Source organism: Polypterus senegalus, chromosome 16, assembly GCF_016835505.1.
Source record: "Polypterus senegalus isolate Bchr_013 chromosome 16, ASM1683550v1, whole genome shotgun sequence".
NCBI classification, from domain to species: Eukaryota; Metazoa; Chordata; class Cladistia; order Polypteriformes; family Polypteridae; genus Polypterus; species Polypterus senegalus.
This window is the reverse complement of record NC_053169.1, coordinates 84,696,974-84,722,153: the sequence shown is the minus strand read 5'-3', so window position 1 is coordinate 84,722,153 and position 25,180 is coordinate 84,696,974. Positions and strand designations below refer to the sequence as shown.

Genomic DNA, 25,180 nt, shown 5'->3' with positions numbered 1-25,180 from the left:
TTATGTTGCAGAATAAAGACATCAAAGACATGATACATGCTGTATACACAGACATCATTAGGCACACTATACATTTATTAGCTGTGGACTTTAAAATGAAAATGTACTATATAAAAATTGATTGAATTTATGTCATGCTCAGATTTGGTTTAAAAATACTGCCCCAGCCATTGTTCAACCTTGAGAAGGCCCCTGAGCATTCAATGAGTTTTTTTAGCCTTATTGGGCTTGTTGCACTGTAGTTGTTCTTTGTTGTACTATAAGTCTGTCATCTTGCCAAATGCTAGTCTGAGTATTGAAGAGGACACATTTTACCCTGCACCTGAGACACATCTAGTGTTATATTGTCCTGAAATAAGTTTGGACTACCAAAAATTTGAAGTGGACCATCAATGTTTTAATTAACTTTCTAAAATAAATTACGCCTTCTGGTTTAGTACCATTTCATGTAAGCCACTGCTTAATCTCATGTATTGGGTTATATGTTTTCATGGGATATTCCCAGTGTTCTACAATTATGTAAGCCATAACACAGTTTCTTTATTTGCATAGCATCAGATAACAACTGTACATGTGTTAACAAGAAAAACAATAGGATAACACACAGTAATACAAATAAGGCTTGCTTGCCCTGCTTTTTTAATAACAAAATATATCTACTCTATTGTGAGACAGTTTCTTTACCCTCCTACTAAGTTAATAAATAATAACATTAATGCCAATAAGATCTTAGATGAATGGAGTTTCATTTAATGAAGGGCATACAAGTAAAACATCTTTACAAACATACAACATAAGGACATTAGAATTCATAATTTTCCTTCATCCTGTAAACAGTCAATTAACAAAACCCTCCTCGAATTACTGCAGATGATGTTAAAGTTAATGAGTAAAACAGAATTATTCTTTCTCCCAGTGTTGCCTTGTTCTGCTGGTCCTTCAAAATTTCATAATGCTTACATGGTGGCTCCGTTTAGTGGAGGCGTTTGCATTTGACTGTATTCCGTGGTCAATAGCTACCTAACCAGATTACCTCTTCCAGGCACCCTGTCTTGTAATGTTGGAATGGTTCTAAAATTTCGACTTCAGTATCAACAGCTTTTGGACCAAATTACCGGTACTGAAACAGAACTGAAGTGGAAAACTCCCCCTCCCCAGCCAAGTGTAGCCAGCAGCCAATTTGCACAGTTGCTAGCATACACGTTGCATTGCACAAAAATGTGTTTCACTTGTTGCGTCTCATAAACGCACGTCTCCCCACTTTCTCACAAGCTGTGGTTTCCCTTTGAATCCTTCATTGCACCAAAATTTGCTGTCCACTGCAGAGTCCACAGCACATTGAAAAGAAGAAGAGGTAGGATGTAAGGTATGGTGGTTTGTTCATTGTGGGGTCTAAAGTGTGTTGAAGGGGAGAGGGTGGTTTAGGAGAATTGTCCGACACCAAGTCTACAGCACATCTCACTGCCTTGCTACAAGCAGCGGTTCCCCTTTGAATTCTTTAGTGCAGGGGTTCTTAAATATTTTAATCTGAGGACCCAAGTAAGAAAATCAGTACCAAACTGGGAGCCATGAAGATTATTATTAAAGTGACAACAGGGTCATAACAAACAAACAACGGTGGCCATATAATAAAAAAAGTAAAAGGTTTTGTTCCTTTTAAGCATATTTCTCACATGAATATTACTAAAAGAGAAAAATAGAAAACAAATGTATTGCTAAAACAATACTCCATCTGTCCAAACTGGCTTATCCTGAGTTAGGTTATAGGACATCTGGGGCCTCATGTATAAACAGTGCGTACTCACAAAAATGTTGCGTAAGCCCGTTTCCATGCTCAAATCGCGATGTATAAAACCTAAACTTGGCGTAAAGCCACGCACATTTTCACGGTAGCTCCAACCCTGGCGTATGCAAGTTCTCCGCTCGGTTTTGCAAGCTGGCGCCACCTAGCATCAAAGCAGTGCTTTTGTTCAAGTGTGGTTTCCCTTTATTTTTTACATCCACAACGCCGGCTTTATCAAATACACTGAAATTAACCGCATATTGTTCATTAGTTTAAGGCATCTGATTGTAATTAACCTGTAACAATATAATGGTCCACGGAATGGCCAAACTATTCAAAATACCATAGCTGCTTTAGAATTGTTACTCTCACTGCACCTTCTTCTTCTACTTTCAGCTGCTCCTGTTAGGGGTTGCCACAGCAGATCATTGTCTATATTACACTCACTGCACCACTAGGAGCTGATTGCAAAGAGAATTACCAGTATACAGAATCAAGCACACGCTGCCTCAGCCATTGGCTATTTGAACTGCTCTCATCCGACAAACGCTTCAGAGCTTTTCCTGTACGGACCTCGCGGTTCAGAAACAGTTTCATCCCAAGAACTATAAACGCACTTAATCAGTCCATCAAGTGCTCCTTGTAGAACTGTTTGTACTTATAAGTACAATTACCTTACTGTAAACTTATGATACAGTTATAATATTGCACAACCTGCGCCACTTTATAAAGCGCATATTTACATATGATGACGATATAATTTTAAGATGAAATGCAGCAAAATATGTTTACTACATTATACAGATAAAATGTTAATGTCATTTAAATAATCTATATTGTTAATAATTAAACATGTGAGGACACAGTGGCGCAGCGCTAGCTAGTTCATGGATTGTTCCTGCCCGCTGTATTCTTGCTGGGGCTGGCGCGACACTGGAAAGATAGATGGATAGAATAATTAAATGTGTACTATGAAGATATTTCAATGTTCCTTAAATGTTCTGAAGAATCAGCGTTCTAAGCTTACAGATGGCTTAACATCTATTACATAGCTGAGTATGTGGCGATTGGGTACTTACAGTAGAGAAAGAAAAGGAAGGACAGGAATTGGGGGTTAGTATGTTTGTAAGAGACAGTACTGCTACAATAAATTTCATTGAAGGTAGCGCACGGTGCAGCAAGCATCTTGTGGGAGACAGGAACAATGTCCCCATGTTTAAAAACATGCTTTAATTCCTGTCATCATGAAAATGATATCAAGTATCAGTACATCTCAGTATTTTAATTATTCAGAGAACTGTAATATCACGAATGTAATGGATTTTGTGTCCTGTTGGAGGAAGTCAAAGTCCGTTTAAGAAGCAAGTAGTGATTCACACACATAGAGCACATAGAAGAACACATACAAAACAAAGCATTTAACATGCTACTTTAGTTATGATGGTATTTGAGAAACTAGTATATTAAACAATTTAAAGATGAAGTTTATGATGTTCTTTAATGACAAAATAAGCTACGTGATTGAAGTGGAAATTTTGAGATTAAAGTTGGCATTTCGAGCTTTTTTCTCACTGTGTGCCTTTTTTTTTCTCTGTACCCTAATAAGTTTTCATATGACACTCAGACAGTGGGCTACGACTCGCCTTTTCACAGCGACTTTGATATCTGACCGCTTCTTTTTTATTTCGGGCACTGTGCATCTTTGTGAACTTGAGCTTTTGAGTTTCTCCAACACTGTGTCACTCGATTAACTTCCTTTTGTTGATTATATCACTGTTTAAACCAACAAATAGTAAGTTTTTCCTTGCCCCCACTTGGTATTCACTGAAATTCTTCTATTTTCCCCCGTGCTTTTGCCATAGTCTTTTCACAGAATGCTGAGCTTAAGGGCTATTTATATTGATTTGCATATTCAAAAAGGTGTAATTCTTGGAGGAGTTGGGGCGGGACAGCAGGGGCGAGCACGTGCGTTACTTTTCACTCTTATGTAGTTGAAGAATGTGGAAGTTGGCGTTCGCACAGATTTATGGATCTGGATTTTTTGTGCATACGAACATTTCTGCTTTTATCCATTATAGTGTGAATTCTATGCATGGCGTTATACATGAGGCCCCTGGTCCTTATCCCAGCAAGCATAGGGTGCAAGGTAGAAACAACCTCTGAACAGGGTGCCAGTAAATCACAGGGTGAACATACTCACACGCATGTGCACTTGGGCCATGTTAGCATTTCCATCCAACTAACCTGCGTGTCTAACAAATACGCCCTTCATAATACTAGTTGATGGACATTTATCAGACTGTCTTCATACAGTGTCACAAGAAGGAATTCTTCCTCGCCAAGGCATGTTTACTTTGTAAATTCTAGGGGTCGCTTTTGCCCCATTAACCCCAACAGACAGATGCACTGGAAACAGGGTAAAAGCACCAAGAAGTTATTTTAATTTCTTCTTTAAATAGTGCCCTTGAAACACCACATCCACCAATAAACAGGCAAGAAAACTCAAATAACAATAATAATAAACGCAAATCTCTCCTCCACATCTCCCAGCAAGCTCTGTCCTACTCCTCCCGACTCCGGCTCACTTGCTAGGTTCAGAGCAGTCCTTTATATAGTCCTTGATCCGGAAGTGTTTCTGTTCTTCCTCCCACGTGACTTGGCAGCACTTCTGAGTCCGATGGAGGACTTGAGTTTTCTTCAGCCCGGAAGTACTTTCGGAGCCTCCATCCTTGTGACTTGTGAGTACTTCCGGGCTTATGGATGAGGCATGACTCCTCCGGTCCTTTTATAGCTCCTCCTGGTGGCACCCACAGTACCCAACAAGGCTGAGAAACAGAACTCCAAGTCCCAGGATGCCCTACCGCTACACTTCAGTGCCATCTAGCCTTTTGGGGGAGTCAGTGTCCAAAAATATCTGCCTTCCCCCATCCTTTGGGCGTCCCGGCCAGGTTGAGCAGCTGGCCTGCCCTCGCAACCTTAATACAAAATATTCTTTGCACCTGTGCTACAGATTTGGAATAAATGTATGCCATAACAGCAAACATGCTATGAGCCATAAAGGAGTTGCCACTGAAATTGCATTTTGCATATACAGTGGGTACAGAAAGTATTCAGACCCCCTTCAGTTTTTCACTCTTTGTTATATTGCAGCCATTTGCTAAAATCATTTAAATTAAAAACCCAATTGAGCATCTCTGGAGAGACCTAAAAATGGCTGTCCACCAACGTTTACCATCCAACCTGACAGAACTGGAGAGGATTTACAAGGAGGAATGGCAGAGGATCCCCAAATCCAGGTGTGAAAAACTTGTTGCATCTTTCCCAAGAAGACTCATGGCTGTATTAGCTCAAAAGGGTGCTTCTACTAAATACTGAGCAAAGGGTCTGAATACTTAGGACCGTGTGATATTTCAGTTTTTCTTTTTTAATAAATCTGCAACAATTTCAAAAATTCTTTTTTTTGTCTGTCAATATGGGGTGCTGTGTGTACATTAATGAGAAAAAATTTATTTAAATGATTTTAGCAAATGGCTGCAATATAACAAAGAGTGAAAAATTGAAGGGGGTCTGAATACTTTCCGTACCCACTGTAATACTGGCATGACACTGGATGTTTGCTTACTGGCCCACCAATCATAAGCATTACCTAGTAGGTAACCATCCAAATGATTAGATTGTGATCAGACCTATGGATGTAATACTGCGATCTTCACCCTGTCAAGTAAGTCAACCAGCCACCATGGCACAACACCTGGGACTGTGCCTCAGGAGCTGACATCTAAAGTTCGATCCCAGCAAGGGGAAGCAAAGCAGCATACACCTGATGAGCCCCAATTCGAGCAAAACACGTTTCATGTACTGTTTGTATTATTTGACAGGTACTGTATAGCATGTATATAATCCAACCCAATTCACTCACTGTCCTTAACACCATGAAAATCGTCACATTCTTGTCCCGCACTTGTTATTTTCATTTTGACATTTTAATCTAACGCTACAGTCTCTTCACCTTACATACTTGTCTGTCAGCTCCTCCATTCTGTCTCTTTCTTATATGTGTATTTTCTTTCAGTCTTCTGAGACAGACTGTTTTATAGGTTGTGAGATGGGAATTATATGTTTTATACATATATTTTTGTGCCACGGAAATGAAAGCTGTCTTTGATGCATTTATGCAGCTGTTTTGCACACTTCTGCATTTGAAAATACGACAAATAGATGCAGGCATATCACTCAGCACAGAATTCACACTTGGATGAACTTTTTGTAGTTTTACTACAAAATTATGTTGTGACCCATCACAAACATTCGCAACCCATAGTTTAAGAATAACTGTTCTAGTGCATCGAAAGGAATAGGTGAGGATTTGTCCCTCACGGAGTCTAAAGAGTTTCAGAAAACAAAAGGAACAAAGAGCTGAGCATAAGGTCTTTCATAACTACTCTTTACTTGTAGTACTGAAATTTGCAAAATGCTGGTATGGTAACATTGTTAGGTTTTCCAGTCCTTTTTCAGAACTGGTATACTAAGCAACCCTAGTGTCTTATTTAAAGTATTGAGTACTTTTGAACACTCTTTGGCTAACAAGTTCCCAATATCTTCTCCATGAGCTTCATTTATATATGGGTGGGATTAGTTCCTGTCTAAATAATTCTTAATTTTCTTGTTTTCTCTATATAATTACTTATGATACATATAAAATACATGCCTGGGCACCTCTACAAGCTGCTCTTTCTGATTTCCAAAATTCATGACTTAACTGGATTTGGCTGTCGTTAGAGTCACAAAAATATTTTCTGGCCATTTTATTAGAGCAGCAACAATGGTATGTTAGTAGGTTGGTCTGTGGTTTGTTAATCAATAATTAACATTCCGCTTTCTGTGAGTCTCTGAGGTGAAATCAAAATTTATTAAGCTTGAAAAAGACTCAAGTGAAATAAAAAAAGATGTTAAAAATAATTGGAGCTGGGCTTAGTTGGATGAAAGGTTTGTCTTTTGGGTGGTGAAGGACTATGCCTTAGCACTAGATGTCACAATTTAAACAGATCTGGTGCTTGTCGCTCCACCCTGATGCTGTTTTCATTGTGGCCGGTGATTTCAATCACTGCAACCTAAGGAACGTCCTACCTAACTATCACCAGTATGTATCTTTTCTAACAAGGGAGTGTAACATTCTCGACCACGTTTACAGCAACGTGAAGGATGCCTACAGAGCAGTGCCACGCCCCTATTTCGGTCAGTCAGACCATCTGTCAGTGTTCCTATATCCAGCCTTCAGACAGCTCCTCAAAAGAACACCACCAGTAAATAAAACAACCAGGATATGGAATGAAGATATTGAGCAAACTCTTCAGGACTTCTTTGATAGTACTAACTGGGATGTTTTTAGAACTGCCTCTGAGGGGAGAGTGCACATTTGACTTGGAGGAGTATGCTGCTGCTGTAACTGGGTATATCAGCACATGTACTGACATCATTGTTCCCACAAAACTCTGTAGGTTTTATCCTAATAATAAGCCATGGATTAATGGGGAGGTGCGGTCTATGCTGCATGCCCGCTCTGCTGCATTTATCTCTGGTTATGAAGATAACTAAAAAAGGACCAGATACGACTTGCGTAAATCTATCAAACAAGCCAAGAGACTGTACAGACTGAAGCTGGAGGATTATTACATCACCTCGGATTCCCGGCACATGTGGCAAGGATTGCAGTATATTACTGACTATAAACAGAGGACACTGCAGACTACAGCAAGCCAGACCACTCTGCCAGATGAGCTTAACGAGTTCTATGCACATCTCGAGTAGCTTAACACCCATTGCTATGGGGGGCCGCCAGTCACTGGAGGCACACATGATGTACCGTTGTCAGTAACACCAGCGGAGGTGCATCAGGTCCTGAATCAATCCCCGTAAGGCAGCAGGCCCTGACTCCATCCCTGGGCGTACACTCAGGGCCTGCTTATCGGAGTTGACTGGGGTCCTCACGGATATATTCAATCTGTCCCTGGCACAGGCATTCGTGCATTCTGCTTCAAGACCACTACCATCGTGCCCCTTCCAAAGAAATCCCAGGTGAGCTGTCTAAATGACTATTGTCTCATTGCACTCACCCCTATTGTGATGAAATGCTTTGAGATACTAGTCATGGCACACATTCAGAATTCCAGCAACCCTCGACCCCCTACAGTATGCTTACTGCCAAAATCATTCTACTGATGATGCAGTCAATGGTGCTATCCACACAATTCTCACACAGCTGGAGAAAAGGGACACATATGTAATATTGCTGTTTATTGACTATAGGTCTGCGTTCAATACAGTTGTCCCATGGAAACTGTGCAATAAACTTGACTCTCTTGGACAGACATCATCCCTCTGCAGCTGGGTGCTGAATTTCCTTACAGACAGACCCCAGTCAGTCAGAGTGGGAAGCCAGACATCAGGCACAAGAACAATCAGCACCAGCTGCCCCCAAGGCTGTGTGCTAAGTCTGCTGCTCTACACCTTGTTTACCTACGACTGTGTGGCCTCTCAGAACAACACCAGCATCATTAAATTTGCTGATGACACTACAGTCATAGGGTTGATTACTGGGGGGGTGGAGGCACAATATAGGACAGAGGTGGCAGAACTCGTGTCCTGGTGTCAGGAAAACAACTTCTCCCTGAATACAGATAAAATCAAGGAGATGATTATCAACCCAAGGAAGAGGAAGCTGCATTACACTTCCATTTACATCGGTGAGGCTGTGGTGGAGAGAATAAAAATCTTTAAATTCCTTGGAACCCACATCAGCGAGGACCTGACTTGGTCTTACAATACACAATACCTCATTAACCAAGCAAACAAAAAAAGACTGTTCTTTCTGAGGAAGTTGAAGAAATTTGACATGCCAACCAAAATTCTCACCAATTTCTACAGTGGTACAATAGAGAGTGTTATCACCTGCTCTATTATTGTATGGCACGGTAACTGCTCCTTGCAGGAAAAGAAGGCACTCCAGCGCGTAATTAAAACTGCACAGAACATCTCTGGAGCTACCTTCTCCTACCTGCAGGACATCTACACTAGAAGGGTCATCAGGAGGGTGCGCAACATAATTAAAGACAATACTCATCCTCAACACACGCTTTTCACACTGCATCCCTCAGGGAGATGCTACAGTAGTGTGAAATCAGACACCACAAGACTGACACAGTTTTATTTCCACAATCAGACTCCTCAACAATGCTAAAAGTTAAAGTCAATCCAAACCACAACTCATAGCCTCATAAATGGTACTGACTGCTGCAGTATGTCATCAGGCACTGTGCACCTTATTTTGTAACCTTATAATTGTAATTGCAATTTGTCTTTTGTATTTCTGTCTTTGTATATGAAGGTAAGCAAGCAAAGTAAGAATTTTATTACATGGTTTGAACATGCATTTTTACTGTGTATATGACAATAAACCTCTTGTATCTTGTTTTTTGCACTGTGTGTTCTAAGTTCTCACAGATTTGCTGCTCACACTGCCAAGTTTAACTCAGCGTTACCAGGAGTGATAACCATAGGACTGCCAGTATGTCTACTGTATATCAGATCATATATAAAACCAAAAAATATGTATTACCACATTTATGTAGAGCATGGTCTGTCATTCATAATAACTCAACCACTTATCAATTTGTGTAAAAAGCTGTGAAAGGAGCAAAATATGCTTACTCTAGATGATGTGTCAGATTCCTCATCTTTATCAACTCAGAAAAGACATAGTAACTTGAAAAGGAGTGGCTTCGATCATCTTATAATTTTTTTTATAAAATCTTTTTTCATGTCTGAGGTACAGAGTGTATCTTTATCAAAAACTATGAGGTTCATTTTAGTTTAAATTATTTGTGTTTTGTTATTTAAAGTAGAGTAATTTTGCTTCACTGTCATTTTATCAATAAATGTGAGACATGTTGCCATAAAATTAGTAATAAAGCATTGTGCATTTTTGCCTGTATTGCCATTAGCAAACATTTTTAGTGCAATTTCCTATTTACATACAAATTTGGATTTCATATGTTGGCAGGAACGGAACTCTTTTGTTTATATGTATAGTTTATGTAATTTAATAAAAAGCTATTAATCATAGTGATTTTTCTTTTAAACAGCACAGGTTGAAGAGAATTTTTTCATAACAACATTTTTCTGTTATAAAAAAGTATATAATAACAGTGTTCTCCCTAGCATCTTTTAGCTCTGCCTTGCTAATTTAGTTGAGCGCCCGGCTGTCATCTAGCATGACATTGTGAGATGACAGCCGCAGATTTAAAGGCACAGGCAGATCTAATGATCTGCAGAGATGGCAAGGGATGAGCGGGCAAATATTTTAGAAGCAGGATCGCAAGTTGCGAGGAGAGAGGTGCGGGACAGGATGTTCCTGATCACTCGATGATAAAGCTAATAGCGGGGACGAGGCGGAGTCGCAGTTCACAAGCAAAGAGGATTTGGAGGTGGGCGGGCGAGAGGAGGACTGATAAAATAAAAAAAGTCTAGTGGAACCAGCCTGTATGATCCGCTGTGGCAACCCCTAATGGGAGCAGCAGCCAAAAGAAGAAGAAGAAGAAGAAGAAGAAGTGGAACCAGCCTGTCAGATATCAGAAAAAGGGCGTCAAGAAGTGACGTCTCTGTTCTCAGCGTCAGTGCAGTCTGTATAGTTCTGTGAAGCATACAGCAGCTCTCTTCTTGTTCAGTACATAAATATATATATATATATATATATATATATATATATATATATATATATATATATATATATATAGTCACAAGAACGAGACATGGACAGATAAAGAGTTGGGGCAGCCACCCGTATAATATAGTATCCTGGCTGCAAAAGGTCGTTTTGTCAAAATAATCAGCACTGAAGTGCATTCAACCGAGTCCAGTACAAGACTGAGGAAACAAAGGAAAAGGGGCAGGTTTTAAAGGGGGAGACAGGAAGTGAGGTCATATGGATCTGGCACGTGGTCTTCCACCATTGGTTCGTAGCCGGAGGTGACATCAGAGGGACTGGAGCTGGTGTGGCCGACTTCCATTGGCTCAGTCCCGGAAGTGATGTCAGGAGAGCCAGGTGAAATCCTCCGGGGATGGTCTACAGGCAAGGGAGAAAAAGAGTCCGTGCACTCTGCCACACCCCGGCATGCCTCTGAACTGCCTTCACTCAAGCCCTTTAGCTGCCTCCCATGCGCACGTGTGTGACAATATATATACCGTTGTTTAAGCATTAGGTGTGTTCTGTGTGCTAAAATCCTTGTAGCACTCACTGTGGTTCCTGTTAAAGTGACCCCATCTGCCGTTCTTATATTTGCTCATATTTGGACATGCGTCCATATTGCCAAAAGTGTGCAGAAACCCTTGCAGCACACACTTCGTCCTGAGCAAAAGTTTTGTCACTGAATTGCTGAGGATTTTGTACGGAAGCATATTAGGGCCACAGTGAAGAAAAAATAACTATATGTCGAGAATAAATTCGACATGTTGACACTTGCACTATGGCAGGTACACATTCTCGACATTTCCACTTTAATCTCACTGTTTATCTCGAGATTAAAGTCAACATGTTGACTTTATTCCCATAGTTTGTCATTAAATTAGAACATTGTATACTAAACTTCATCTTAAAATCAATGTTTAATTTACTAGATTTTCTCAAACCTCGCCATAAGTTAATGTAGTACATGTAATGCATTTCATCATGAAAATGATATCAAGTATTTATCTTTGCATTGTAAATGTTCAGAGAGCAGGAATATCATGAAATTATTGTATTCTGTGTGGTGATCCCTGCCTGCGCCTCCTCTTAGTGCAAGAGAAAGTCAGTTTAAGAAGCACATAGCGATTAACACAGGTCGGGGAACACTTAACACAAAGCATTTAATGTGCTACATAACTTATGACAGGGTTTGAGAAAATCTAGTAAATTAAATATTAACTTTAAGATGAAGTTTAGTTTATGATGTTATAAAGACAACATGTCAACTTTAATCTCGAGATAAACAGCAAGAATAAAGTGGAAATGTCAACTTTATTTTTGATATAAGCGTCGAGATTAAAGTGGAAATGTTGAGAATGCGTACCTTCTGTAGTGCTTTTGTGAATTGAATATCCAACAGGCTCTCACTTTTCCACTCAAAAGTCTTATTCATAGGTACTTTTAATTTTTTCCAAACGTTTTACCAACATGAGCAAAAAAAGTGTTCAGAAAACAACACTGCTCAGTTATTTCAGAAAAGAGACGCCACAAACTAATGAAGGTATATCGTCAACTCTTAATGTGGCAATTTTAGACAAAGGCATTGCAGAGTCTGGTCCATCAGGGGAAATCTCTTCAGCACAAACTCTGCCAATTGATAAATCTAAGCACCACTTATCCAGCATAAACAAACAATGGTTTAAAGATTTTAATTGGCTAATGGTCAAAGAAAATGGTATGTGGTGCTCATTGTGCGTGAAATATTCAAACATACACCCCCCAAGGAGGGAGTTACCTTCTGCTGTCCTTTTAGGAAAGCGTGTACTAGAGCAAACTGGAATGGGTCAAAATGAAAGATCTGTATCTGTGTTAAATAACTTACAGAGCGATGCCTTTGTGGGAGCTTTAAGATCCATACATTGGTTGGCAAAAAGTGAGTTGCCGCATACAACGTTGTTAGAAAAGCTGTTGGAACACTGTAAAGAAATGGGTTGTTCCTTTTTACAACATCTCAATGTTGGTAAAAATGCACATTACACCTCTGAAAGAATAACACAAGAGCTGCTTGGATGTCTTAGCATCAGAAATAAAATCTAACATACTGAAAAATATACACGCAGAAAATTTTTTCAGTATTCTTTATGTGATGAAACCACAGACATCTCAGTTGTAAAACAATTAATCATTTACATTAAAGATGTTTGCCAGGTCACTAAAGCGGTCAGAATTAGCTTTGTATCAACCCGCAATATGATTGATGGCAAAGCGGAGACTATAAGCAACACACAGAGTGAGTCTATGGACACTCTAGATCAGTGATGGCGAACCATTTAGAAACCAAGTGCCCAAACTGCAATCCAAAACCCACTTATTTATCACAAAGTGCCAACATGGCAATTTAACCTGAATACCACCTAAAACTGAACACCAGCATAACCAAGGAACTGGTGGTGGATTTTAGGAGGCCCAGGCCCATCATGGACCCCGTGATCATCAGAGGTGAGTGTGTGCAGAGGGTACAGACCTATAAATACCTGGGAGTGCAGCTGGATGATAAATTGGACTGAACTGCCAACACTGATGCTCTGTCTGTCTATCTGCTGAGCTTTTAGTTTAGAAAAGCCACTCATACATTAACATCTTTTGTCTTAAAAGAAAAACATAATAACAGAGCTTTCAATGATACAAACAACTTTTTGTTGAAAGGTAAAAGTTTGCATTCGGTATTCTTTTGAACAATTAATGTGCTTTTTGCTGTTGTATGCATGCTGATAATTTGTCTAACCTTGGCTCATACTTTGTAAGCTTGAGAGCAACACATGCAGCACTCAGGTCATCTGTTAGTCTGTTTCTGGTGTCAGATTTGATTTAATTCAAAGCTGAAAACAGCTGCACACAAGCATAAGATGTTCCAAACAAAGTAAGGAAAGCAATCTCAAGTGCCTTCATTGACTTAAGATTATTTGGCAGAGAATTCCACACTTTAAGGATTTCATTTTCATAACTAACTGTGCTGTCCTTTGTCATCCCTTCGATCCTCTCAAGTGTTTCACGCAGGTCTTCCCTATTAAGCTCCTCCCCCAAAGCTTCCATTATATATTACGGGGTCGTGGATCAGGTGTGGCGATTAGCAACTCCCGGCAATAATTACAGATGCGGACGACTCCTGACCTGTGCGCTTAAGCGAGGACTGCCCGCATCACAAAGCTCCCGGAAACCGCTCCGGCCACTCTACCATAACCCCCTTTAAGCCGCAAGTGCGGCAATTATCTGTTAAAACTGGCCTTTTCAATTTTGAGCTGTGGACCCGCTATACCACATCCCCTCCAACCCCACCACGGAAATCACAGACTCAAAAGGGTGCAGTCCGTGCCGCACCCTCAAGCAGCATGTGTACCGCCCGCCTTACCCCAGACAGGAGAGGAAGGACGCGCTCCCATTGGGCTGCTGGGCAGAGGGGCGGGTGATGTGAGAAAAGTCCTCCGGCGCGCGTGAAGAGGGGGAACGGTGAGGGGAGCAGCCCGGCCCCACATTCCTCTGGCTTTATAGTAATGAACTCTGTGCTCGGGCGACGGCGCACGTGCCCACTGAGAGGGCTCTGAGTGCCCCCTTTGGCACGCGTGCCATAGGTTCGCCACCACTGCTCTAGATAGATAGACACTTTATTAATCCCAAGGGGATTTTCACATACTCCAGCAGCAGCATACTGATAAAAAACAATATTAAATTAAAGAGTAAAAAAATTGCAGGTATAACAGACAATAACTTTGTATAATGTTAACTCTAGGCTTGAAAACTGCTAATGTTAACTCTAGGCTTGAAAACTGCTAATCTGATTGGACTAGGGTCAAATGGAGCTGCTGTTATGGTTGGGAAACAGAAAGGTGTGGCAAAACTGCTTAAAGATAAAACATCTGGGGTTTAGGTCAACTGCCACTGTGTAAACCACCGATTGCCCCTTGCAAGTGCCCAAGCAGAAGCTGCTGCACCTTATTTAGCAAAACTGAACGACATCTTAAGGCAGCTGTTCTATTTCTTCCAAAATTCTTCAGTTAGGATGGTTGGTTTAACGGAAATTCAAAATATTCTGAACATTCCCCAGAAGCTGAAAATGGCCAGTGACACTAGATGGCTGTCTCATGACTTTGCAGTACAGTCACTACGACAGTTTATGATGAGTGATATCCTTGGAGGGCCCAGATCCTGGGGACTTTGATTATGGGAAAGCTGCAGACAATTGGGCCTCTAGGAAGAAAAGAAGAATAAACATGTAACTGAAGACACCTTCTGCATATTCAAGTTGACTTTGAAGAAGAATTTTAAAATTTTTCTTGATTAGGTTTCCCATACTTTTTTCATTGTTTTGACTTTTCTTCCTGACAGCGACAATACTTGTGCCTCTTGGTTTATGTCATAACAATTGTTATTTAAATTTTTTGTTAGGGTTGCAGGATCCTGAATTGGATACTTCTTAAATTTAATAAAAATATTCTGGCACAAGTGTCAAACCTTCAAAAAGGAAGTCATATTGAGCATTGGAAAAATAATAATAAATTTTGCCAAATCAATATGTGGGCAAGATGATCCGCTGTGGCAACCCCTAACGGGAGCAGCCGAAAGAAGAAAAACAACTAATAAAAATAGTGCATATTTAATTTTCCCCAACACTAAATTTCCCCGTCCTGCCCCACCTGGCTACTTTTTTGTGCCACCCGGCTGGAAAAAATTTCTGGGGAGAACACTGTAATAATATATAATAGTATGCATTAATTTTGTCTTTTGTTGATAGCATATTTTCTTTGTTTGGAGAAATAAAAGCTCAGTGCTTATGACTGTAGAAAAACAGCTAATTAGTAATAATAAGTATATAATGAATATAAATTTAGAAAGACAATTATTAATTTTTACATTTTTAATTTTTTTTTAGGTGGTGATGGCAGCAAACGAGTACTCTTATGAGAATATAGGAGTTATTTCTAGACAGAATTCTAATGCAGGCATTTCTTGTGAATTTGAAATGACGTTACTGGAGAGAAATCTGCAGTTTGTGGAGAAACTAGAAGATCAATACACATGTCCCAGTTGCTGCAGATTTGTTATTAATCCTCACCAGGCTAGCTGTGGACACATATTTTGTTATCAATGCATAACAATGTTCCTGTAAGTGTTTCATTTTTTTCAGTTTTTTTGACTTTATTTAAAGCAATAAGAATATTCAGCACACTCAGTTAAGGGAGGTTCAATCAAATAACAGACAACAATCGGTCTTAAGCAGTAAAGTTTTATTTGTTTACACCTGGTGAATGTCTCCAAAATTTGTTTTCACTACCACGACATCAGCCTTCTCCATCCTCTTAGACTGAAAGCGTGTTGAGGTTTATTAAGACTGCCTGATTTTTATAGTTTTTGACCTCCACATTTTCCATTTTATAACCAGTTTAATGTTAACCATGTAGAGTATATCATTGGCTAGATGAATTATTGAGATATTTTTTAACTATTAAAATACTATTGTCCTCAAACTATTTACTAATATTCTTCTAATTAATTACACTAATGCGAATTAATGTCATTAGTGGTTTTTGTTCCTTAATAAACAATTTATACATGTTCACATTGGTCAATAAATTAGCTTTTAAGAAAACAGATGTATGCATGCTGTTTTTTAGTGTAAATATTCACTAAGCTCTTTTTAAAACAAATATTCACAAAGTCTTCAATACATTCCATAGATTAAAAAACTGGTTGCTATAAATATGATGTTCTTAACTCTGCTTATCATCCTTTTAGGCTTTATAGGCTTCAAATGAAATTTTGTATGCATCATATTTTAGCAACACCAAATGTTTGTCACACAATGAATTATTATTAGGATATACATCTTGAGCACAGTAAATGCAGAGACATGTGCATTAAGTATACTGAAAGACTAAATGCCACAACTGTGTAGCAGTCAAAGATGGGTTTGCAGCTTGTTCAGATTTTCACAATGTCTAAGCAGTAAGTTAATGTATTTTAGTCAGGATACCTGAAATACACCCAGCTTTGGTCTGATCCACAAAACACACAACAAACACAGGAGACATAAAAGAAAAATGTAAATGAATAATTATATTAAAATCTCAAAAATATTTTTAAAGATCCATCTTAATAAAATAAGAAGTATTTGAGTGTCCATCTGGTTGCTATGTCTTTCATTACAATACAAGATGGTGCATCACAAATATTTTTAGTAATAAAATGTAATGCATTCGTCATTCCAATAGATGGGGTATCATAAACATTAACACTGCTTTTATGAATCCATTACCTAATGGCATTTAACAGAGAAATATTAATTGCATGGTGCACTGCAAACATTAACACTGAGGTCTATGTTAACTATTTGGATTTCAACCTTAGACAAGTCTTAGACAGGTAGCACAGATAACTACACTATAATGCATGCACCATGGACATGATAACAGGACATAACATGTAATAAATAACACCATTCCCAAAGAGTAGAAATGCACTAAATGGTGGAAAAGGATGAATATACATTCAAATATTCAAGAAACCTGACCATGACTTCACTGGTCAGCCTCAGAAACAGGCCTCATCACAGACAGCCAGACCTTGAACTTGAGGCAAGTTTTTAAATCTGCCCAGGCCCAAAATTGGACATTGGCTTTAACAGTTCAATAACACTTTTAAATGTACCAAATATACCCTTCTAGGGGGGACAAAACAAATGAAGTATCTTTGAAAATGAAGAGTTTATTAACATCAAAAAAGTGAAAAAAAGGCAAAATAGAGCAAAAGGCTTTGCTCACAGCTATGAAATATTTTACTCCAGCCTCAATGAACTTCAGGTGTTCACTCCGTAGCCTGAAATATATGGGCTGAGGGTAGTTTCACAGCAGTACTGTAATGGTCGTCCTACCTCTTAGGATTCCACCCACAAAAAAGTATCCTTTAAATACATATATACTCCGGGTATAAATCTCAAACAAACAAACAAACATAATATTTAAAAAAAAATGCATAAAAACAAAAAATGCCTGAAAAAGAATAATTTTAAAAATGGCAAAAATAAAATATATTGGAAGATAAACATAAGCCAGGAAACAAACACTGGATGAAATATAAGGTGTATTTCCAACGTTAACTGTTCCCAGTTAACTGTTTCCTGACTCCAGTTGAAATGTGCACTGACAAAGGTGTCTTCCCAGCATCACCTATACACTCTTATTGCTTGATGAGAGTCGCAGTCCTCTTGTTACTACCACCACAACCTTACATAAGGAAGACTACAATTATCATTACTTTAGCAGAATAGAGCACACTTGTAGCAGACATATTATGTATATAACTGTAATATCTAGAGAGACTAGTCAATTTAATATTATTTTTAGTATAATTGTTTATCTTGTTCTCTAGTGATCCAGCATTGGATTAGATGGGTTTGAGCTTGTTATGTTATTGTGTTATCTTTTAGGGAATGTAGAACCAATCCAGTGTGTCCTGTTGACAACACCGTAATAAAAGCAAATGAGGTAAGCCATAAAGCAAGCAAGTCTAATAAGTCTTTCTTCTTATTATATTTTCTGTGTATAAACATTTGCAAGCAATGCTTGTACTTTGAAAGGAGTGCTAATCTGACATTTACCATAACCAAAACCTTGGTTTTCCTTATTTGACAGCGATTTGGTGCAGCTTCTGTAATATTTACTGGAATGAAACAATACATGGAAGAAAATTAAAATAAATGGGAAGTAAATACAAACCTGTATGTGAAAGATCAACTGAGATACTGTAGAAAATGCACTGATTATAGGAATGATTCTGTAGGACATGATTAAAGAGCAATGTGGCTTAGTAATCCACTGTTATTAAGTGAGTTATATCTTAGCTATAATACATGATAGGCCTCTTTCTTTGGCTTGACACCTTCCTTATCATTGGTGTCCACCAATGGGTCCAAGGGATGCCACCATATTTTGGAGTTGTTGACTGCATCTGCTTCTACTGTTAGAGTGTTGCACTGTATGAAGTTAAAATTAAGATTACATTATTACACAAGTACAGTATTGTACGAAAGGCACTGAATCTAATTTGAAAATTTTGAAATTGTGTGAAAATGAAAGTCTGTTCTGGATGCAAACTCATTTACTCTCTGAAGCAGTGGTTCTCAGCCTTAAGTATGTGAAGAATTACTGGGTGGTATGTGAGGGAGCACATAAACAAAAAAAGCTGGGAAATGTAAACACGAGCAGAAACAGAGAGTGTGAGAGAGAGAATGAACTTCACTACACAAAAAAGAGAGAGAAGCTGCCTCAGTTACTGTTACATGTCAAGAATCTCTTCCATGGTTACGAATTTCAGCATGGGATTGCAGGTTTCTCACCTATTACTTAAAAATTCCATCTATCTATATATATAATTCACTAAGGCAAGACAACCATGGAAAGCACGCCAGAAGGGGCGTGGATTCACTAAGCTGCCGACAAGTGAGACACCTATGGCGCACGCAGGAAGGAGCCACGCTCACCAACTCCAAGACCATTGGATATGACGACAACTCACAGAGCCACGCCCACCAACTCGGACACGACGACACAGAAAAACCGGCGTCATTTATATTTGTCTGTCGTAGAGGTCACATGCAGCTCCGACCCACGTTGACTGTTAATAGAGGCATGTTTCTCGCGGAGGTGAATCGCCATATGCGACGTGTAAAACTGTTTGCGAGGGGTATCCCATGGGATCCTTAAAACGTTCCTTTACAACTGAGGTTAAAACACAATGAAGTGAGCAGTCTTTAAAAACGAGTTTTCGGTGACGACGCGACCGCGTGCACTATAGCAAACTGTTTTACACGCTACATACAGCAATTTGCATCCGCGACAAACATGCGTCTTTTTAGATACTCCTGCACTTTGTACACACCCCCCTTCCACCTCGCTACTACCGTGGTCGGGTGTCTTGGTGGATTATATATAGAAAGGCAGCCAAAACCGCACAGAGCAATGAAAAGTCTACGTGAGTCACAGGTGCATCTGGACTGTACAAAGACGACAACGACACGAGTGACGAGTTGGAGGTGGGCACATGAGCAGGCAGTGTATACTGAACGAGAAATCAGCATACTAGCATGAATGAGGGAGTGGAGTGGATGTCCTTCTCCTCTCCTCCCGTTCCACCCTGAGCGCCGCATGGACGATTGTGTGTTGGTTCGTTCTGTGCATTAGTTAAAACCCAATGAAGGAAGCAGTCTTTAAAAACGAATAAGCCCTGTGCCTCTGTTTCATTACCGTCTCACCTGCTTCACCAATGCAGGCCCCGCAACAGGCGATCCAGCGGTGTCATTCCCATGACCCGCCGGGCAGCCAACTGGGTAACCAAAGTCTTTGGGTTCAGGGGGGAGTATGGTTACAAAGCTGAAACTTAAAGGAATTGACGGAAGGGCACCACCAGGTGTGGAGCCTTTCGCTTCATTTGACTCAACACAGGAAACCTCACCCGGCCTGGACACGGACAGGATTGACAGATTGATAGCTCTTTCTCGATTCTGTTGGTGGTGGTGCATGGCAGTTCTTAGTTGGTGGAGCGATTTGGCTGGTTATTTCCGAAAACGAACGAGACTCCCACCTGCTAAATAGTTACACGACCTAACAGCGGTCGGCGTCCAAATTCTTAGAGGGACAATTGGCTTTCAGCCACGTGAGATTGAGCATTAACAGGTCTGTGATGCACTTGTATGTCCGGTACTGCACGCGTGCTACACTGAATGGATCAACGTGTGTCTACCCGGCGCGGGGAGGCATAGGTAAGCTATTGAACCCCATTCGTGATGGAGACCGTGGCTTCCAATTGTTCCCCACGAACGAGAAATTCCCAGTACGTGCGGGTCATACGTTCGCACTGATTACATTCCTGCGCTTTGTAAAGCCCCCCATGGTCGGGTGACTTGGTGGATTATATATACAAAAAAGCAGCCGGAATCGCAAAGAACAATGAAAAATCAACGTGGAAACCGACTGAGACGGTGTTTGGAAAATTAACAGTCAATGTGACTCACAGGTGCGTGTGGACTGTACACAGGAAAGCGACTCAGGTAGGGAGTTGGGGCGGGCACATAAGGGCAGTGCGTACTGAGCGGCGCCGTTCAACCCGTCCTTCGCTTTGGAAGGAGAAAGCGCGCACGCGCGCTCCTCCGGTTTTCAGTCACGGACAATTGTATGTTGGTTCGTAGCGTGCATTGTTGCAATGTTACTTTTCTTGGTGGTTTATTAAATTACGGATTTTTCAAATGTTTATTTTTTCCTCTGTGCTTAAAAATCATTTAAAAAGCGGCCTGATTATGCGGCGTAGCATTGGCTAGTATGGTTTAAATTAATAGAACAGTAGATTCCTGCTACACCTTCAAAGCAAATAAAGGATTTCTTTTTGCCTCTACCATGCCATTAGTTGTAAAATAAAAATACACGATTTGTTAATGCTTTGTGAGTGAAAAGTTGTGAGCAGTCAACTGTCAGTTGAATGAGTTTAGCAAATGGCCAGATTATTCACTTTTTAATACAGTGCCATATCCAGCCACAGTAAAAGAATGGAAGCTTCACTTTTATCCTTTTATTGTTATGAGCAGGGCTATAGTGGTCCATCCAACCCTCCATTTTCTGTCTGGCATATATAGTTCAGTGTCGTTGGGGGTCTGTGCCTATCCCAGCTACACTGGGCACAAAGCAGGTGTCAGCCTTAGATGGGGTGCTAACCTTGCCCACATCTGACTACATATCATTTTGAAATAAAATTAGTTTAGTTAGCGTTTTTACATTAGCCAGAAATTTCTGCAGTTACAGTTAGTCCAGTTCAGTGAATAATTCTGCATTAATGTACATAGATAAGTATTAGCAAACACTGGTCACTTTTGTGAGATAACTTGAAGACATCAAAACAGAAGCAGTCTTATGGGAATCTTAAAATAATCTTAAAATGTTTGAATTCCCAAAGTTAGTGCTAAAGTTGAGACAAATCCAAAAAAAGGGGGTAAAGATTTTGAACATTGAAACATCAGGTATTTGACATTTGAAATTTTAATTAATTTAACTTGTGGATTAAATATTACTGTTCAGTAAATGTTACTGATCATCTAACATATCCTCCATACACTGACACTAAATCTCAAAGGAGCAAATGTCACAATCCTGACAAAGTGGTTTTCTGACGAACTTGAACTGAAGGATGTGTTCTAGTAAAAGCAATTTTAAAGAGTTTGTGTTAATTAAAATATTTGGAATTATATTGATATTTCTTAATTCATGTTGCAAAGACATAATGTTTGAATTTTTGTAGCATTGGCTTTAAGCAGTATTTATTTTTTAGTTAATGGAAAGAAACTGTAAGTGAATAAATTTTAATATGTGCACATAATATGATAGTTTGGATACTCTATGATGATAATAAAATCATTCTTTATAAAACCCATGTTAAAATTACCCAAAGCTAAAACATGATCCAATTTGTTGTTAACCTTGGAGGAAAATCGCTCCCTCTCTGATACACATGAAATTCAAGTTTCAGTGTATATACTTGTTGTAAAAGTAAGTATGGAAACATAAGGCTTTCTATTTTTTTATTCTATTTTAAAGTGCACTAAAGTAGTATATTAAAGATTCATTAAAAAAGAACTTAAGGGGAACATAACAAAAATGAAAAGACATGCTTACATTCAAAAAGTATTTGTAATACCTTGTTAAAACCCCAAAATATCATATTTTTAGGCAGATAAATATATGTCACCTTTAGGTTTATATATTAACAGGTATTTTCAAAATATTTCAATATTTTTGCAAGGTTTTTCTGGATAACTGCTGCAAAAGGGAAATACTGAATCGAGAAGTCTTCTGTGTCAATTCCCCTAACTGCTTGTTTAAAGTCATTTTATGTCGTTTGCAGGTAAGTTTTACTATGCTTTCATTTACATTCTGTTTATTTGCCTGTACTTTGCTAACTAAGTGTGATATAATGATGAGGGCATACAGACATAATTGACTTTTCAGGTCCTGCTTCGGAATAATGTGTCACAGGCTGTTGAATCTTACAGTATTAAAATGATAAATAATACACCTTCCTTCTGCTTCACTCTTAATTAATAATTTTTCCTTTTTTACCTGCTGATTTTACACATCACTGGAAACGAGAAGCAGTAAACTGGTTATTAATCAATTGTTCACTGCATTATAAAGTACTAAAATACTACTTTTTGTTATATATGATTTTATTTATTTTGTATTCTATTCTACACTAACATGGTCATGTTGTTGAGGTAATGGAGGACTTCCTGGGCACCATACTTTTCAGGACTGTAATATGGGACGTCTGCACACCCATTAATGCTTATGAAAGCTCACAACAGGTTGTTCTTTCTGAGACAGTTAAAATTTAAAGTATCACAGAAAGCAAAGAAGCTCTTGTACAAGTCCAAGAATGAGTTTTGACTAACTCACTCATAGATGGTATGGCTGTATCTTTGTCAAGTTCAGGTAGAAGTTAGACAAAGTGGCGTGTGCTGCTACTAAAATCATTGGTTGTCATGTCCCAAATGTGGATTTAATATATTGCTGCAGACTGAAATCAAAAGCCAGTAAGAGCCTATAACATCCAGCCAACAAACCATTCATTTTCTATTACGCTGGCACTGTACACATCTCCGGTCAGTCAAGATGGAGGACTACTAAAATTCTTAATAGTATTTAGTTATGAGCTGTGAGATGCATGAACTTAACACCTTTCCCTTAATGGTTATATTCAGTAATGTGATAAAGATGTTGGTTGTGGTCTGTTGAGACGGGTCCTTATTTTGTATGATAGGTATTATTGTTTTAACTGCATAAGCTTCACCAGTCCAAATTAATTGGAACTGATGTAATGGAAAATTAAATAACTGAATTTCCAAAAACTTATGTTGGTTTGTAAACACATTTCTTCATAATCCACTAAAAGAAAAGTATAAAAAGTTAGGCAGATTTAAATGTTTGTGGGGTGTTACAGTAGTTTACTTAAAATAACAGTGCTGGCTGTTGCTGCTCTGGATAAATTTGTGAGATTTCAAGTTGGCACTCAACAAATAAAAAATCTGGTTATATTTTAAAGATTTAGTATGTGACTTAAGGGGTGGCGCAGTGGTAGCGCTGCTGCCTTGCAGTTAGGAGACTCGGGTTCGCTTCCCCGGTCCTCCCTGCGTGGAGTTTGCATGTTCTCCCCGTGTCTGTGTGGGTTTCCTCCGGGCGCTCCGGTTTCCTCTCACAGTCCAAAGACATGCAGGTTAGGTGGATTGGCGATTCTACATTGGCCCTAGTGTGTGCTTGGTGTATGGGTGTGTTTGTGTGTGTCCTGCGGTGGGTTGGCACCCTGCCCGGGATTGGATTCCTGCCTTGTGCCCTGTGTTGGCTGGGATTGGCTCCAGCAGACCCCCGTGACCCTGTGTTCGGATACAGCGGGTTGGAAAATGGATGGATGGATAGTATGCGACTTAAATGCAATTGAATTGCTTTTCTTTAATCACTTGTAAAAGTTAGCCTGGCCACAGACAGGCACGACAACGCAGTGTCCACAACACACATGTTTATTTACAGCAATATGTACAATTATTATTTACAGTTTACAGTCCTTGCTTCCTTTGGCCACCTCCACTCCTGTCCCGCAAGCTCCGTCCTTCTTCCATCCAACTCCGGCTCCTTGATTGGAGTGAGGCAGCCCCTTTTATCCCATCCTGGATGTGTCCCAGGTGCCTGGCGATGAACTTTTGGCAGCACTTCCCAGTGTGGCAGAAGTGCTACCCTTGCACCCGGAAGCACTCCGGGCATAAACCATCCCTGGTCTGTCGGCACTTCCTGGTGTCCCGGAATGCTGTCCCCCAGGGATCAAGGACCGGCCGGGTACCCAAGGACAAGAAGTGCCTCTCTCCCGGTTCCACCTTCCTCCAGCCATCCTGTCGGGGCAGGGTTCCTGGCCGTCTATCACACACTATACATTCCTTAAAACCTCAAGATCTCATTATATCAATTTCCATTTTTCTATTCATCCTCTAGAGACTTTTTATGGTTGGAGTGTATGAGCTAATATTACATATCAGGCTTTAATAAATCATGAATTTAACTCCAGTCCATTGTCGTTTAAAATCATGCACAAAGTGTGCCAGTAATAGTTTCATAAGTGTGAATGTTTACTTGAACATTAGAGAGATGCATTGTTTTGAGAAGTTGTTTAGGTACAAGAAACTTAATGTTACCAAATAAGTGGACACCTTGGGCCAAACAGTGATGACATCTAAACTTGGCACAGGGATAGCTGACAGATGGGGTACAAAAGAAAATTGATTTCAGGGTTGTGCATCATAAAATGTCTTTGATATAAATTGTAAAATCTAGTTTTTTGAAGAGAAATCTCTAAAGGGCCATTTTTTTGTGTTTTATTTAGTTAATACGTTTTTAAACATATATTTTCTTTTCAGCCATTTGTACCTTCTTTTATTAGGTATGCAGAGTGATAGTTGTTTATTTTTTGGTATGTAATTTAGGTGAAACAAGGCCATAAACCCCTTAGTGCATAAGGGATTAAAACAGATTGCAACACCAGATGAAATCTGATTATGTTTCAAAGGACAAAAAATTGAAAATTCAAAAAATGAT

General features: G+C 39.4%; 1 protein-coding gene across 2 annotated transcripts in view; it reads left to right on the top strand.

Moving 5' to 3' along the window:
• Nucleotides 1-25,180, top strand: part of traf5 (Tnf receptor-associated factor 5) — a 49,324-nt gene that overhangs the window by 5,389 nt on the left and 18,755 nt on the right. For both annotated transcript variants that reach the window (XM_039738513.1, XM_039738512.1), the window contains exons 2-4: nt 15,433-15,665; nt 17,986-18,043; nt 22,344-22,445. In XM_039738513.1, the coding sequence (XP_039594447.1) occupies nt 15,439-15,665; nt 17,986-18,043; nt 22,344-22,445 (387 nt within the window). In that variant the 5' untranslated portion in view covers nt 15,433-15,438. The remainder of the gene's footprint in view (nt 1-15,432; nt 15,666-17,985; nt 18,044-22,343; nt 22,446-25,180) is intronic.